This window comes from Varanus komodoensis, unplaced genomic scaffold (genome assembly GCF_004798865.1).
Source record: "Varanus komodoensis strain SLA01 unplaced genomic scaffold, ASM479886v1 scaffold1, whole genome shotgun sequence".
NCBI classification, from domain to species: Eukaryota; Metazoa; Chordata; class Lepidosauria; order Squamata; family Varanidae; genus Varanus; species Varanus komodoensis.
This window is the reverse complement of record NW_025335268.1, coordinates 107,160,417-107,177,272: the sequence shown is the minus strand read 5'-3', so window position 1 is coordinate 107,177,272 and position 16,856 is coordinate 107,160,417. Positions and strand designations below refer to the sequence as shown.

Below are 16,856 nucleotides of genomic sequence, written 5' to 3'. Positions count from 1 at the left end.
GAATGGCTAATATTCATTAGTAAACCTAATTTGTTTTCAAAAAGCCATTTAGGGCACAATCCCATGGCTAAATAGCCATAGGACAAATCAGAGTCCCAGCTCCAACCCTGGAAATTTGCTAATAGGACAGGACCAGTTATAATGAATTTGCTTATAGGACAGGTCTAATGAGCCCTCTCATGAACCCACAAAGTCATCCAAGTTATTTATAACCCTACCTATATGCTGAAATACACTTATAGAGCTCTTTCATGTGAAGGAATAGTGGTACTCTGTGATCATATGTTGGACAGTCAACTACAGCTAGAGGGTAACAGAAATGACAGTAGAAGAGATAGAACCAGTATACTTCTCCTTTTCATGTGTTTAACATGCACAGGTCAGAAACACCAAAGTTTTTATTGGATGGCAAATCCTATTGGACCAGATGGATCTATTTTTATGCAGACATGCATAAGATCATGTATTGCATCTCACTGACTTTGAGATTTAGATTTAGAACACAGTCCTAGGTATCTCTAGACAAAAAAGTCCTACAGCTCTGGCTGTCTGAAGAATGCTGAAGTTGTGGGATTTTTTTTTCTTCCCCTGTCTATAAACGTATAGAATTGCACCCTAAAGTAGACTCACTGCAGGACTACAGCCAAAGTAAGTAATTACAAAAATAGGTAGGATCCTGTTGCCTTGGTCATGCTTGTCACTGGTTTGAGCAATTTGTTGGAAATGTTTTAATTGGGTTCTGCGCATTGTAAAAATATTATCTCACATTATGCAATGTACTTCTAATAATTGTTGCATTACATTTTTAAAGATTAATTAGTTTTACTTGCCGAAATTAAAGGTGATAAAATAATCAGTCTTTCATATTTGCCCCCAAATTAAACAATCCTATATGTTGCTTGGAGGTTTGGACCACATTTTATGCAAAATACATGCCGAGTATTGAAAGCAATGTTCTTGTATAAGTTGGTAATACAAGTATTGTAAAAATTCAGATTTACAAGATTATAAGTAGTTTGAAGTTTTAAATGATGTTCCTGCAATAAATTATTTTTTTCTTTCCTTGGAAATAGTGTTTGGTAATTAAGTGTATATGGCTTGAGTTCTCGTGGTGCCAACACCTGTCTCTGAATGAGCAGTGTTTAAACAGGAGCAGTAGCCAGTTGAAAGGGCAGCGAGAGCTCTTTAAAGCCTAATTAAGAACTGAAAGGGAGATGAAGCAAGTAGGACAAGAGATGTGAAAGTGGTTTAGATGATATTCCCAAAGCAAAGTTCCTCATTAGAACAATAAACATATGATCAAAGAATGCCAGGTTGTCATGTTATCTCTCCCTTTTTCAGTAGTTGTGACTATCAGTTTGTACCCAAATAATATTAAGCTATCAAGGCTTCTCTACATGTTTACATATTTGAAAGTTTAGCTCTTCTTCCTTGCTCCCTCTTGAATTTTGAGTATTGTAGGTATATGATTGGGTAGTGGTAGTAAAATATTTCCTACAGAGTTAGACTTGCCCTCACTTACTGAACATTTCCATTTTATTTTACTATTTCCAATATATGGTAGCTTTATCTGAAATTATGTATATGGCCTGATCGCAGATGAGCATCTTAAAGATAAAACATATGCACATCAATATGGTATATAGTATATAATTAAAATGCTGTAACTTTGCCCAGCATTTCTTTTATGTATTAGGCAACTGGATGCTTTTATTCTTAGATGCAAACAGATTTTAAAGAATCTGTCTATGTCTTTCCATTACATTAAGCTTTTGGTTATTAAAATCATTTTGTAATACTGTCAGAAAATATGTTTATATGAATATAAGACTGAACTAGCTTTGAATTATACCCCTGTGGACAGAAGTCTACTATACTGCAAATTTCTCACAATCAGATGCATTAATGAAGACATGGGCATTTTTAGTTGAAGCAATTGATAAAAACAGGTTAACTGAAATGTAAACCAGACAAAAATACTTTTTCTTTCAATTAGTGTCAAGAATTCAAACAATTAAACAGTTGACTGACTATGTTCTTTGCAGCATTTATACTGGGTTGCTAGCTCACCCTTTCTAATTAGCTTTATTCCAACTTTGCCACCTGCATATTTTAATGATGTGATAGGTGCCAAAGTATAGACAGAGATAGCTGAAGTGAAAGGGAGTGAAGCTGAATTCTTGCATATTTGATGTGGTATGCTTCCTAAATCATCAGTGTTTATCTTCCTTAATGATAGGATTCAGATGTAAACAAAAGGCATCCATTTTGTCACCTTACCCAAGTTTAAAGTTTGACTGAAAGACAAGAATCATAAGTAGTCAAATATGTCATGCCTTAACTCTTTCAGTATCTTAGTCTTTCTTTCATGGTTCTACTGTCAAACATGATATTCCTGATTTCTGACACTGGAACTGTTCATAATTTTTCTCTGTGTGATTGACCCATAAGATAACACTAATTATTAACAGCAAGTACGTGCCTTCTTTTATGGTATTTTAAACAAAAATCATATTTTGTTTCTACTCTAAGTAATTATCTAGTGTCCTAATCAGTCTCACTCTTTATTATTTATTCTGGGCTCTTAACTGGGAGAAAGTCCTATTGAGGTCAGTAGTGCTGCTTTTGAGCATACATATATAGGATTGAACTGTAAATCAACTAAATTCTTACATTTTAGAGTTCGGTGACTAATTAGAAAGGACTGCTATTTTAAATTTTATTTTAAAACTAGCTTAAAAATGAATGTGCCACTTCAGTAGCCCTCTACATCCATTTTAATAGGTCCTTATTTCCACCAACATGCTTTGTCACAATTGTAGAATATATATTGCTGTGCTTAAAATATAAATATTGCAATGCACATTAAGCAGTCTGCAAGAAGAACACAAACAGCCTGATCCATAGACTACTTAGTCCCACTGAAATCTGCTTAAATCCAAGTGCTCTGATTTTTGTATCACAGCCATGGGAGGACTAGAATGGGTAATTAGACAAACAAGGCTTAAGAAGCTACATAAATTCTTGGCTGCCTTCCTAAAGGTTGAATTGTAAAAGAGAGGCAGTTCAAACAGTAGTTTTTGGATATGCCTTGGTTACAAAATTCCGTTCTCCACATTCCCATGGTAGACAAAGCCTGGCATGTAAAGTGGTAGGGATGAGCCACCAAAATATGGAGCAAGGAAGAATGCTTTCTCTCTCCCTCAGTTATTAGATTAAGTGAGGGGTCAGATTTAGAAAGATAGATAAAACAGAAGGATGTTGGGATGGGGGTAGGTATGGCTCAGAAAGAACTGAACAGGATTTTTCAGTCACAATTTTTTCATTGCTCATTCAGCAGCTGAAGTACTTGCATGTAACTGGAATCTAGCATGTTTACAGAATCCTTTCTGTTTGTCAGAAACTGCCTAATGAATTCATTTAAAAAAAATAAAAGACTTATTATTCCTATGACTGATTGTGAAGGACAGAAGAATGTATTCATATGTATTCATCAGTTGATGACTTGCATGTGTGAAATGGTCATTACAGCAATTGAAGCTTTCACTTCATCAAAGTTCACATGAAATATAATACATCTCAAAGGAGGCAGTTACCTTATTCAGCTGCAGGTTATGGAGTGATCACTGAGAAGTATATATGTGACCTAGCCCTAACTTGCTAAGTGATATCAATATAGAAAGTGATAGATGTAGGGATATCTTAAAATAGACCCTGAATTCATTAAAAAGCAGGAGTGTGTAAGAATTATCTCACTGTTGGGAAGCAACCAAGAAATGTTTTTGAACCACATCTATTATCCGTTTTAATCGTTTTGGATTCTTTTCAAATGTAGACTGGTTCTCTTGCAGCATCTTCTGCCAGGAAAGTGGGAAATAATCCAGAGAAATGTTCACTTAATAACACTGCACTGTGGGTCCCAGATGGAGGCCTGTTTCCCTTAGATCTCAATTACAATCTGCTCCTGCTTTTGCTACAAACCAACAGTGAGAGCTTGGAAAGTTCGTGTACTGTAAATTCCACAGTATTTATATTTTGCTGCAACTTTCATTTTTACTGAAGGGATGCCAGAATTAATCAGCAAAATCATTCTAATGGTTTCAGTTTTCTGCTGGGACTATGATTGCTTTTATTTATTTCCTTTTATCTTGTTTTTCCAAAGTTATTGTCTTTCAAAGAGTCTCATATCAGTAGGCCCTGCTAACAAACTAAAAAGACAAGATAGACAAGGAAAGGAGAATAGATGGAAAGGACAGAGGAAGCAAATCAGGTCTCCAAAACCATAAGTTGGTGAGCTAGTATAAATGAGTATATCTCATTTGTGTTAAGCTGACCTTCATTTGCAGGTGTTCTTATTTTAATATTAATTGGGTCTTTCTGCATACCTAGGACCATAGGCAGTTGGAGCCAAGTGTTCTTTCAGGCTAGCAGGAAGCAGCAGGTTCCCTGTAGATACTTGCTTCCTCCCTGGTCAAAAAATGTGGCCTGGTTGGACATGCTTGGTATTTTTCTGGAGAGGAGACTTCCAGTGGCCCTGCATATGCTGACTGATGGCAGAAGTTAGACTGTGCTTCCATTTTGCTCTCCAATTCCAGGGCAGTTCTTACCTGGACTGTGAGCCAGATGGACTATGTGTAAGTAAATGCTCATAGAGAAACAAATCGCTTGAAAACTGAATTTGTTATATAACAAAAGTGCTGTTGAAAAATGAGCTGTTAGTGATGTTTTGAACTAGGATTTTATGTGTAATGGCTATATGATCCAGGAAAAGAAGTTTAATCAGCAGACCTGCATAGCACTGTCTAATCTGTTGAAACAGTATATGTTATACTAGGCATACATTTGAAATAGTTTTCTTGTGTGTTCTGGTTACAAGGGCTATGCACAACTTGAATGGAAAATCCACACACAATGGGAGAAACACATAGGGAACAGTTCTTATGTTTGCTTGCTGTTTCAAGCAGCTTTCACATGGCAAGCATCGTCCGTAAAATTAGTTTTTACTTAACAATTCATATGGTGTAAAGGAAATATACTGTAGAGAGACAGTATTACTATATCTGAATGCTTTTTTAACATTTCTTCCTACTGAGCAGTCTTAAGAATTGGACATTCTTTTACAGCAAACTTCTAACTAATTCATTAGGTCTGTGACCTGGTGAATGTTGCCCACAAGCATTATTAACATGAGAGTTGGATAGGAACAGGGCTTGATGTTTTACTGTCTGATATCCATGAATAGGATGAAGAACTTAGGTTAGACAAGCTTTTTGCTATATTTTGCAGTTTTAAAGAATTTGGCACATTATAGCTTTAAGCAAGCAATGAATCTTGAGCAGTACGATTGACTCAGTCCAGCTACAAATTATCTGAACCAGATGAGTACCAAGGTTAGTACTACTAGTGCTTTTCTTTGTTCTTTTATACTGTTTTGATGTGCGATCTACCATGGTAGAGTGAGGGAAATTTCTGTATGAGGTTTACAAGCCACACCTTGTCATCTTAGCACTGTATTAGTATTACATGCAATGCTTCAAGTTCTGTAACAATTTTTTTTAAATGTTCTTTATTCTAGGATGGAAATCCTTTTGATGTTGCTGCAGGATATCGTAACCTTACATATGAAGAGATCTTACAGGAACTAGTGAAACATAAAGAACAACTGAAGAAGAAGGATACTCATATTCGTGAACTTGAGGACTATATTGACAATCTTCTTGTCCGAGTAATGGAAGAAACTCCTAGTATTCTCCGGGTGCCATATGAACCTTCTCGACGAGCTGGCAAATTTTCCAAAAGCTAAGCCAATAACAATACTTTGTGGTATTTCTGTAATAGGATGGACTTTTTAACTGCAGCATTTTGATATCTTAATTCCCATTATCCACTCTTTTCATCCTGAGAGCATTCGATGCCAAACATTGGCCTGCAGTCTGTACATGACCTATATAATGTTAAACAAAAGTAAACTTTCCGTTGCATTAAAACATTTCTTTTTTGCTTAAGCATTTACTTGCAGGTGTATCTTGTTTTAAATATTATACTTTAGCTTGTACATGGTTGTAAAGTTACGAGCCCATACTTGAATATTTGTTTTGCACTTCAGTCAGTGTTTTGAAGCTACAGTATGCTGTCAAAGTGGATGCGCACAAGTAGGATGTATTTTGCAGCTCTGAACATGACAGAACATGTGATAATGTAAGACTTTATTGTAAACAGTTTATGACTAGGAATCACAAATGCATACTTAATAAGGAAGTGTCCTTTTGCATAAAGCTGTTGACACTATTGATTCTGGAATAAAATATGTTTGACTTGGTTACATTTGTAACTTTTTAAGGAATTTGGGCTTTTGAAATGGCAACTAGTAAGTTATTAAAATCTGTAGGAATATAGCAGGAGCTGGATCTATAAGAATATAGTATACCACTTGTATGAACATGCAAGTATACATTAAGATTGTATAAATAAAACAAAAGAGCATAATGAATTAATGCCTTATTTGATTAATGTCTGCATGTACTAGGGAAGTTAAGGCTATCAAAGACATATTCTGAAGAATTAGCATGTCAGCATATAGGTTCTTTTCTTGGCTATTCTATATTTGAAACCAGAAATGGAAATAATGTAAACTTGTTATTGATCTAGGTGATTGATTTTTAAGATAAGCTGCAGGGTTATTGTTTTTCTGTGATGAAATTAAGCAAATGTCCTCCACTTAAGAAAGATAGTTGTATTTGATTAAGCATGTCCCTAGCTAGGTAACATTTGTGTAGACTGTTCTGTTGTTGTGTGTCTGTTCAAAGTGGCAAAATGCAATTTCTAATGGAAAACACTACCATAAGGGGAATATTGTTTACTATACCAGTAATCCAAAAGTGGTAATTTTAATTTGCTTTATAAAAGACTTTAAACAGAGTGTTTACTAGTGTGAAATGCAAAATAGGCTCAGACATAAGGTAGATGGGGTGTTAAGAAGAGGGTGTTTTATTTTTGCATTTTTGTAAATCTTTCCTTGCTTGGTTAATTTGCTTTTTTAGGACAAAAGGAGGTCTTTCCTGAACAGGAGAAACTGAAGAATATGAAATAGTTTCCCATTTTTAGATGATACTTATTCAAATTGTTTTTGATTTCTTTTCTCTGTTAATGTGTCAACAATTTTGTCTTGATCAAAGCACTCTTTTCACTAGAACTGAACAGGACTGATTTGTCTTGGGAAGATGCTGGGGGGGGGGACACACTGGTATTTTAAATATCCTCAGTCATATTAAGCAAAATAGTGTGAAATGGACAGAGATCCATTTGTTTCAGTGGTCTTCATTACTACTTCTATAGTGGTTTGTTGGCTACTAATTAATGAATCTTAATATAAGGAATACTGATGCCATGTCTTAGAAGGTAGGGGTCCCCCCCCCCCCATGTATTTCGAGTATACATGTTTTTACTTTGTTCTGTCATACTTGAGTGCCAAAGGATATGTTCTAAGCTATTTTCTGTGTTTTGTCATCATATGCATTTGAAGTAGACATTTACCTTGTATAAACCAGAATGTATTTTAAAAATCCTTTGCTCATGTAAAGCTTTACAGATGTTTCACAGAACCATAGTTTAGAACTTCCTCTCATGGTATTGGAAACAACTGACCCAGTTTCAACTTCCATTATATGTGAGTTTATTGTACCTCTTCAGTAAATGTTCCTGAAGTACAACCACAGAATTCTGTACTCATGTTGTTCTAAACTTTTAATCTCTATGAATTTTCAGATTATTTTTATTAGAAACTTCATAGGAAAAATGAAACTGCTTGGATATGGAAAGTTTGACCTATGTAGGTTATAAGATTTTTAACTGATCTGCTCTGAAGCATTGTCATATGCGCTACAATCCAGTTTTTCTGTCTGAAATGTAATTAAACTCATGTATCTTTTTATTCCCAGAATCAGAAGATAAGACATGTATCATAACAAAAATAGGCATAATACAATGTTTACAACAAAAAAGCTTTATCACTTTTGTATACAAAGGATGACACAAGCTGTTTTGACTAAATATAATTTTAAATGCTGATCTTTATTCTCTGAGCACTGGACACCCTCTATGTACGCAGTCACTGAGGTCACAGGAGAGGCACAGGACAGCTTTATATGCATATCTGCTTACAGTAACACCCACCAATTCCCAGCTATAGTAGAAACAATGAGTGACCACCTGGGGCAGCAGGTTGGTTGTGCCTGTACCTCCTTGTGCAATGCAACTCTGAATACACTCTTAGTGATACCTCACTCCAGTATTAGTGGGTCCCCATATTCTGTGATTTCTTTTTAAAACATATCCAATATTCATTTTAGTATGAAATATTGTCTTCAACAATATTCCATACTTACCTGCAACAAAAAATAGTTGTTAGGTCCTAAAATTTAGGAGCTTCGAAGTTCTTTCTCCTATGTTACATACTGTTTATTTCCCCAATGGATAATATTGAAAATATATGTATTGAACACATTCCTGTATATTTTTGTTATGAAAAAATAGCATGAACAAATTACTATGAATCATACATATTTTATTATTTTTAAAATAGTACTGCCTACCAGCATAATAGCGAGTACTTTTAACAGATTATATGAAGGTCATTTTTGTGAAAGTTGCTATCATCAAAAAGAATGCTTAATATTATATCACTTTTAGCTGCTGTATTTTTTATGTTGAACTTGATTGTTGCTTCCCAATGAATGTCTAATTGTTTGTAGATTATACTTAACAACATCTAGTGTTGGCTGTAAATCAAGGGCTAGTTTTGATGTTCCAGGTATGAAAATTTTGCCTTGTATTTGTACATTTTTTGACTCAAGCATTTTAATGAGTTGTCCTTCCCCCACCCCGCTCAAGTTCTTTGTTCAATTAGTTCATTAAAAGAATTGAAGCATATATCTTAGAATATATTTACTGCTGCACTGCAATATTATTTACAGCGGTATATTTTAAAAATGTAATGTAAAAAAGGGTCTTCCCTCAAGCTCAGCCCCATGCATCCCGAACAATTGTAGTAGTGATAAAACTGAAAATGTATGCATTTCAAAATATGCTTAATGTATATCAGATTCTTTCTCTTTCAAAACAACTGAACATGGATCACAGCACTGGTAGATGAGAATGTCTGATGTAAGTTCTGTTAAGCTATTCTTTTCTATGTATTCTAAGTGCTGAATATGAAAAGCAAGATGTGCAGAAGCCTGAATTGCATTCCTAAATCCCCATTTGTGTGTGTCCAAATTGACTATAGGTATAGTTCCAAACAGTATTTCATATGCAACAGCTATTGCACTTTAATTGATTGACTTTTTTAGGGATTTTCAAACTGATTTCTGTTAAAGAAGGTACCTGTGCCTGAAGCATTGTTGTCCCTTTCTTGATCCTTCAGATTCTTTGTTCAAGGACTCTGCAGTGTTTAAAATTCATTTTGTTACAAATGGTACAACCACTTCATTCATCATAGATGGTTTCAGATTATATGTATTTGGTACCATAAAATGCCACACGTTATAGAGCTGTATAGCAAGCCTACAAAAGATACAAGCATGGCTTCAATAAACAAGGGTTCATTAGTTTTTGTGCAATGACTATCATTTGTATTTTTTGCAAGAATGGAAAGTCACAATTTATGTGGCACCTCTGTGATCAAAATGATGAAATGCATGAACTATTATTTTGGTTGCATTCATAAACTTGAACACTTTTTATTTAATCAAAATTGTAATCTTAAGTTTAGATTTATTCCCAATTGTTGCATGTCAAATACCAATAAAATGCCACTGTGCACTCCAGCTACTTGTCTTGTCATTCAAATACATGTGAAGCAACAAGATTTTAAAATGTAAATCAAGGTTTATTGTACATGATGAACATCCTATGAAAAATCCACATACGGCCATTTGCAATCATCATAATGATATGGGGGTAGTATAAATTGTAGATGACCTCTTGAAAAAAACATGTACTCTAAACATGAAAAATGGGAATAAGCTAAAATTTTAGAAGGAAAGAATAATGAAAATGCAAATCTCTTATATGAGAGATACAGAATGTATATTTCAGTATTTGGGGGTTTTTTCCCCTGCAAAGAAACTCCCCATGTTTTCCCAAGTGACCAAGCTTCAACATTCAGTTCAATGTCAAGAACCACTTTCATGGTAGAATGTGTGAGTGATGAAATTTTCCTACAGCAAATAAAGCTGGAATCCTACAGGTTGTGCCTCCAGAAGTTTCTGAACTCTGCAGCTTCCCTGTATCCAGTATTCTTTTGGTTTTACCTGCTCATCCTCAGTTGCTGGGTTTTTCCATAAATGAGCTTATTTTTGTCCATCTAACAACAGCACTTGGAAGAGAGAGGAAAGGAGGTTAGATTATTTTTATTATTTATTTATTAAAACATTTTTATGCCGCCCCATTCGCCGAAGCCTCAGGGCGACTTACAATAAATTACAATAAATATAAACATTAAAAATCCAAAAAATACAATATGAAATAAGCCGCCCTGGCCAGATAAGATCAAATAATACTAACAGTTAAAATGCCGCTTAAATAAAAAGGTCTTCGCCTGGCGCCGAAAAGCAAATAACGATGGCACCAGGCGGACCTCTCTGGGGAGCACATTCCATAACTTAGGTGCCACCGCAGAGAAAGCCCTCCTCCGAGTAGCCACCCTCCTAATTTCTTTCACGGAGGGTTCCCGGAGAAGGGCCTCTCCCGCTGATCTCAAGGGGCGGCCGGGCATATATGGATGTAAGCGCTCCTTCAGGTAACCAGGACCCAAGCCGTTTAGGGCTTTGTAGATCATCACCAACACCTTGAATTGGGCCCGGACTTCAATAGGAAGCCAGTGAAGCTGACGGAGAACTGGAGTCATGTGACCATAACGCCCAGTCCCCGTCAGCAGCCTGGCAGCTCTATTTTGAACCAACTGAAGTGTCCGGACCGTCTTCAAGGGTAGCCCCACGTAGAGCGCGTTACAGAAGTCAAGGCGGGAAGTCACCAGTGCATGTGTCACTGTCGCCAGGCAGTCGTACTCCAGGTAGGGGCGCAGCTGATGAATCAGCCGAAGCTGGAGGAAAGCGCTCCTCACCGCTGCTGTTACCTGAGCTTCCAATGAAAGCTCCGGGTCGAGGAGCACTCCCAGGCTGCGGACCTTGTCCCCAAGAGGGAGTGCAACCCCGTTCAGGACAAGGTTCAATTCACCCTCTCCGAAGCCCGATCCGCCAACCAACAGGACCTCCGTCTTGTCTGGATTGAACTTCAGTTTATTGGCCCTCATCCAGCCCATTACCTCGGCCAGGCACCGGTTCAGTACAGCCACTGCCTCACCTGGATTGGTGGAAAACGAGAGGTAGAGCTGGGTATCATCAGCGTACCGATGATTCCGCAGCCCACACCTCCTGATGACCTCTCCCAGCGGTTTCATGTAGATGTTAAACAGCAAAGGGGACAAAATGGATCCCTGCGGTACTCCATTGCATAGCTGCCATGGTGCAGAGCCATAGTCCCCCAGCACCACCTTCTGGAATCAGCCATGCTGGATAGGCTAGCGGGATTGTGGATAGGAATCAGCCATGCTGGATAGGCTAGCGGGATCTGGAATCAGCCATGCTGGATAGGCTAGCGGGATTGGGGGTCGGAGGCAGAAGCAGTGCCTCCGACCCCCAATCCCGCTAGCCTATCCAGAAGAATACCATGGTCGATGGTATCGAAAGCCGCTGAGAGGTCCAGGAGAACCAACAGGGATGCACTCCCCCTGTCCTTCTCCCTGCACAGGTCATAGTACAGGGCGACCAAGGCAGATTCAGTACCGTACCTGGGTCTGAAGCCAGACTGAAATGGGTCCAGATAATCAGTTTCATCCAAGAGTGCTTGGAGTTGTCCCGCCACCACTCGCTCTAACACCTTGCCCAGAAACGGGATGTAGGCCACAGGTCTATAGTTAGTGGCCATCTCTGGATCCAGTGACGCCTTCTTCAGGACTGGTCGGACTACTGCCTCCTTTAAAGGGGCAGGCACCCGACCCTCCCTCAGAGAAGCGTTAACCACTTCCAAGATCCAGATCCCAATCCCGTGCTTGGAATTCTTTATTAACCAAGACGGGCAAGGGTCCAATAGGCAAGTGGTGGGACGTACTTGTCCAAGCACCTTGTCCACATCATCGGGCCGCAATAACTGAAATTCATCCAATAATTCTGGACCAGACGGCAGCATTGGCATCTCCCCAGAAACCTCTGAATCAATAGTGGAATCCAGCTCGTGACGAATCTGAGCAATTTTCTCCCTGAAATGCCTGGCAAAGTCGTCACAGCGGGCCTTTGAGGGTGTAACCAGGTCTTCTTTCCGACCTGGATTAACCAGGCCATGCACCACTCGAAAAAGCTCCGCTGGACGGCATTGTGAGGAGGCAATGGAAGCGGAAAAAAAATCTCTTTTTCGCCGCCCTCACCGCCACAGCATAGGCCCGATAGTGGGCTCTCAAGTGTGTTCGGTCAGATTCATCTCGTGATTTCCTCCACCTACGCTCTAGCCGTCTCCCAACCTGCTTCATCGCCCTCAATTCAGGAGTGTACCAAGGGGAAGAGCGGGCTCTGCCTGGTGGGAGAGGACGCTTAGGAGCGATCGGGTCAACAGCCCTGGTCATCTCCCCATTCCGTAGTTCGACCAGAGCCTCGACAGGAGCACCCAACTTGTCAGCCGGAAACTCCCCCAGGGCCTTCAGGAATCCTTCCGGATCCATCCAGCTCCGGGGGCAGACCCACACAATCGGGTCCGCACCCTTACAGAGGGAGAGGTCGCTCTCGAGCACAAACCTCACCAGAAAGTGATCTGACCATGACAGGGGAGTCAAGCATAAATTCCTCACCCTCAGACCACCCTCCTCCTGCCCCATCGAGAAAACCAGGTCCAGAATGTGTCCACGTTCATGGGTCGGGCCGGCGACATGTTGAGACAGCCCCATGGCCGCCATGGAGGCCATGAAGTCCTGAGCCGCCCCGGACAGATCAGTCTCGGCATGGAGATTGAAGTCCCCCAGGACCAACATCCTGGGGGTCCTCAACACCAGGTCCGAGACGATCTCCGTCAGCTCAGGCAGGGAGACTGTTGGGCAGAAGGGTGCACAGTACACCAACAGAATCCCCAATCTGTCTCGGTCGCCCAACACCAAGTAGAAGCACTCCAGCCCTGGTCTCAAAGGGACAGGAAGTCCAGTGAGAGAGATGGAGGCTCGGTAAACCAAAGCGACCCCCCCTCCCCTCCCCTCCCCTCCGGGTGTGAGCAGTGCTGAACCAGATACCCGGGCGGGCACACTTGGGAAAGGGCCACATCCCCCCCTTCTCCCGCCCAGGTCTCTGTGATGCAAGCCAGGTCGGCCCCCTCATCCAGAATCAAGTCATGGATGAGGGAAGATTTGTTATTGACCGACCTGGCATTAAGCAGCAGCACTGTCAAGCCCGAGGGGCGGCTGACAAGACTCCCTGGTACCCTCTGGTTGGGGGCAAAACTAGAAGTAGGGACAGGTGTCAGCCATCTGTCCCTCCTTCTTCTACGAGGACACGTTAAGCCCCCTCTGCTGTAACATCCATTGCCCAAGACCATGCCAATGGCAGTGCCTGCGCACTCCCCAGGAAACACAAGCGGCGGTATGGCCAGGGACGACTGCATAAAACAGTTAAAATACAATAAAAACTTTTAAAAACAATTAAAAGGCCAATCATAAAATGGCCAAACAGAGCTCCTAGCCAGCTCGGCCCACCAAATGGCGGCAACCGCCCTTTGGCCGTCGCCCTTCGGCCGCCAGCGCTTTGAGGCCGCGGGGCGCTCCAACGCTCCGCCCCCCCTGGCCGGGGCACGCCTCTCACACGTGCGGGGCGGGTCCCGGTGCCAGGTGCGGTCGGGTGGTGTTGCTACCGGTGCGGGCGTCGCAGACGAGTGGCGGCACGGAGTCGGCGCGCTGCTGTTTCCCGCGTTCCCCTCGGCCGCCGCCGGCGCTTTGAGGCCGTGGGGCGCTCCGACGCTCCGCCTCCCCCCTGTCGGTTCAGCTTTTAACCTTAACTCTCTAGTCTCCTCTCCATCTACTGAAATGCCCATCTGACTTCAGAGGGGAGGAATCCTCTCTATCCTGTGCCCCTTCAGTTAATGCCTAGGGGCCATAGAATTGAGCATTAAAAATAATTGTGCACATTACAGTGCTCTGTATTGATGTGCCCATGTCTACAAAACTGTGCTGGATTGGAGCTTTTTAAAGGTTGTGCACAGGCTTTGGCAAGTACCTGAAAAGTATGGACTATTTCGAACAGTGACTGTTCTGTGCTGCACTGCAACATGTGTTTTAATTGCAGTCATAAGGTGGGGAATGTTGGAAGCTCATCTTTAGCTTACACCACAGCTAGCCAGATTTCAGTCCTGTGAGATTTACTTTGTTTTAACAAGAGCCTTGACATCAGTCAGGTGCAAAATATTTAAAGACTCAGAATTAAAATTATAAGCACAGAAAATTATTTCAAATAACAGAACTGAAACTTGTAGCCCATTCTCTCATAGATCTATTCTTAGCCTTCCCCCTCCACCATATACTCAAGCTTTCTTGATTTCAGCCATCTAGGTAATGGGGAGGCATTTCCTTGACTCTAGCTGAAATGGTAGGAGTCAGAAATTCATTGCAATTATGTCCAGTCGTTTGGATTTACGAGTAAATCCCAAGCTACTCCTTATCCAATGCTGGTTTTGTCATACTTCCAGTTATCCCTACATCAAGATTGTAGTCCTTTGCCTAAAATGTTAGTCCTAATGATTTAAAAGGAATTTGTGGGAATCATGAACAGGATAATAACCAATTTTTATAATGTTTTCTATTGGTTGTATTTTATTTAAACAAGTTATTTATCCTACTTTAAAAACAAGGAGGGAACCAAACACACAAACATGAGCTGATTCCCTTAAACAGAACAGAGTAGATGGGAACTACTTAAAACATCATAAAACAGGAGCCAAGGATGGGGATAGACTGTTGCATAAATTTTTTCAGATGTGCTGCTTGGTAAGCAGTTCTGTGTAAGTAAGATGCCACCAGAAAAGGTCCTGAGTGAAGATGCCATTAGTTTTTGTTAGTTGGGGAAACCCAGAGAAGACCATGCAAATAAGATAGGGTTATGTTGATTTGGACTGCAATTCTATGTACACTTACCTGGGAGCAAGTTCCATGGAATGCCGTTGGGCTTACTCTTGAGTAGACATGCCTGGATTTATGCTGATGGTGTGTTCTATTTGCTTACTCCTATATGCATTTGACAATTTGTTTTAAATCTGACACGGTAACAACCATAATCCTGATACCATTTTGGTACATATTTACATAGTCTAAAAAAATGGTACTTTGTTTTGTTGCCATTTTTAATGAGTCTACCTTTTTTCTTTTTTAGTATATGAAAAACAATGGACAGTGCCACTAGATGGACCCACTCCTACTACAACAAAAAGTTAGTGTATTCTTAAGGAAGAAGAATAGAAACATTCATTTCCAGAACTAGGGCGAGTCAAAGGAGAGATCCACTCACACTTCCCATTCTTGAAAGGGGCATTTCTGCTCATTTCTGTGGTTTCTTTCGGGAGTGCTGATTTACTGCAGCTCTAGCAGTGGGTCCTGCTAGCACAAAATAAATGGCAATACTGCAGCAGCAATGTAGCATTCTATCCTAAGCATCTAGTTCAAAGGGCTTTAATTATATTAAGATATAACCTGTTCAACGACATTACCTTTCTTTTCTATGGTTCCAGCCAAACCTATGTAATCGTTACTTCCTCAGCTTGTCCCACAGTGCCTAGACACCACCTGCCCAGTTTCTGCAGACTGTGCTTCAGGTTTCCCCTTAGCCACTTCCTTTGCCTCCCCATGTTCTGGAAAGAAGGGGCTGTACAGAAGGAGCTCCATCATTACACTGCTTTGAAGACACAAGTTGCAGTTTGCATGAGTTGCAATTCACTTTGATAATATAATTTGAGAAGATGGTATGCTGCTCTTCAGTGCATTTGTCCAAGCTAGTACACTCCAGATTGGCCAAAAGATTGCTAGATACTGGAACTTGTTAATGCAACACATTTTAAGGTCTCTCAGCTGGGGTGATTTACTTCATCTTTGGCTGTGCAAAGGCAAGAGTTGCTACATATAGTGGAAGTAAATTTTGTAACGATTTTCTGACTACATATGTTTACCTTGTGTGTGCTTAAGTGTAATTCTGATTCCTTCCTCCCCCCCCTTTTTTTTTTGAGGGGATGATCTATGTATCATTGAACTTATCTGACTCCCAGTGTAAGACAAACGCAAATGGTAGGAAGTTTAGCAGATGGGTTAGTAACTAAGGGGCTGCCTGTAAGACATATGTCAGAGACAAACGTATTTCTTCAGCCTGCTGTCACCTCCATTTTCTAGGTCTTTAGGACACTTCCCCCACCCCAAATCTTTAGTGATTAAACTAACCAGTATCAGCAGGGAATGTCTTAAGAAATCTGGTGTCACAAGCTGACTGTGACAGACCAGATTGCTTCTATTGTTGCCCCACGTAGGTGCCTGTCACATGGTGCCAATAGCTTTAACAAGGAAAAACACTGCAATGTGTCATGTCACCTCCTCCTCTAAATGATTCATGCAGGCCTTGTTAAGGTGATGTGGGCCTCATTCTCAGATATCTGCAGTTTCCATTAGGAATTCCTTGAAAATTGACTCCCCAGGACACCTTTAGAGGTAACTTCAAAGGGCCTCATTAATGAATATCATGCCATTTATACAAGAGCTCCCAACAATAGCATTAGAAAAATGTGTGTTC

The 16,856-nt window shown here is 40.3% G+C and overlaps 1 protein-coding gene across 5 annotated transcripts in view; it reads left to right on the top strand.

Annotated features, from left to right (window-relative positions):
* RAB11FIP2 (RAB11 family interacting protein 2) overlaps positions 1-9,824 on the top strand; it is a 44,492-nt gene extending 34,668 nt beyond the window's left edge. Inside the window, exons 5-6 of one of the 5 annotated variants that reach the window (XR_006415627.1) lie at positions 4,390-4,634; positions 5,287-5,380. Coding sequence is in view for 4 of the 5 variants with exons in the window: in XM_044439654.1 (XP_044295589.1) it covers positions 5,576-5,803 (228 nt within the window). In the remaining variant the exon portion in view is untranslated. The other 4 variants (XM_044439654.1, XM_044439683.1, XM_044439661.1 and 1 more) reach the window with 4 other exon arrangements.
* The last annotated feature ends 7,032 nt before the right edge of the window (positions 9,825-16,856 follow it).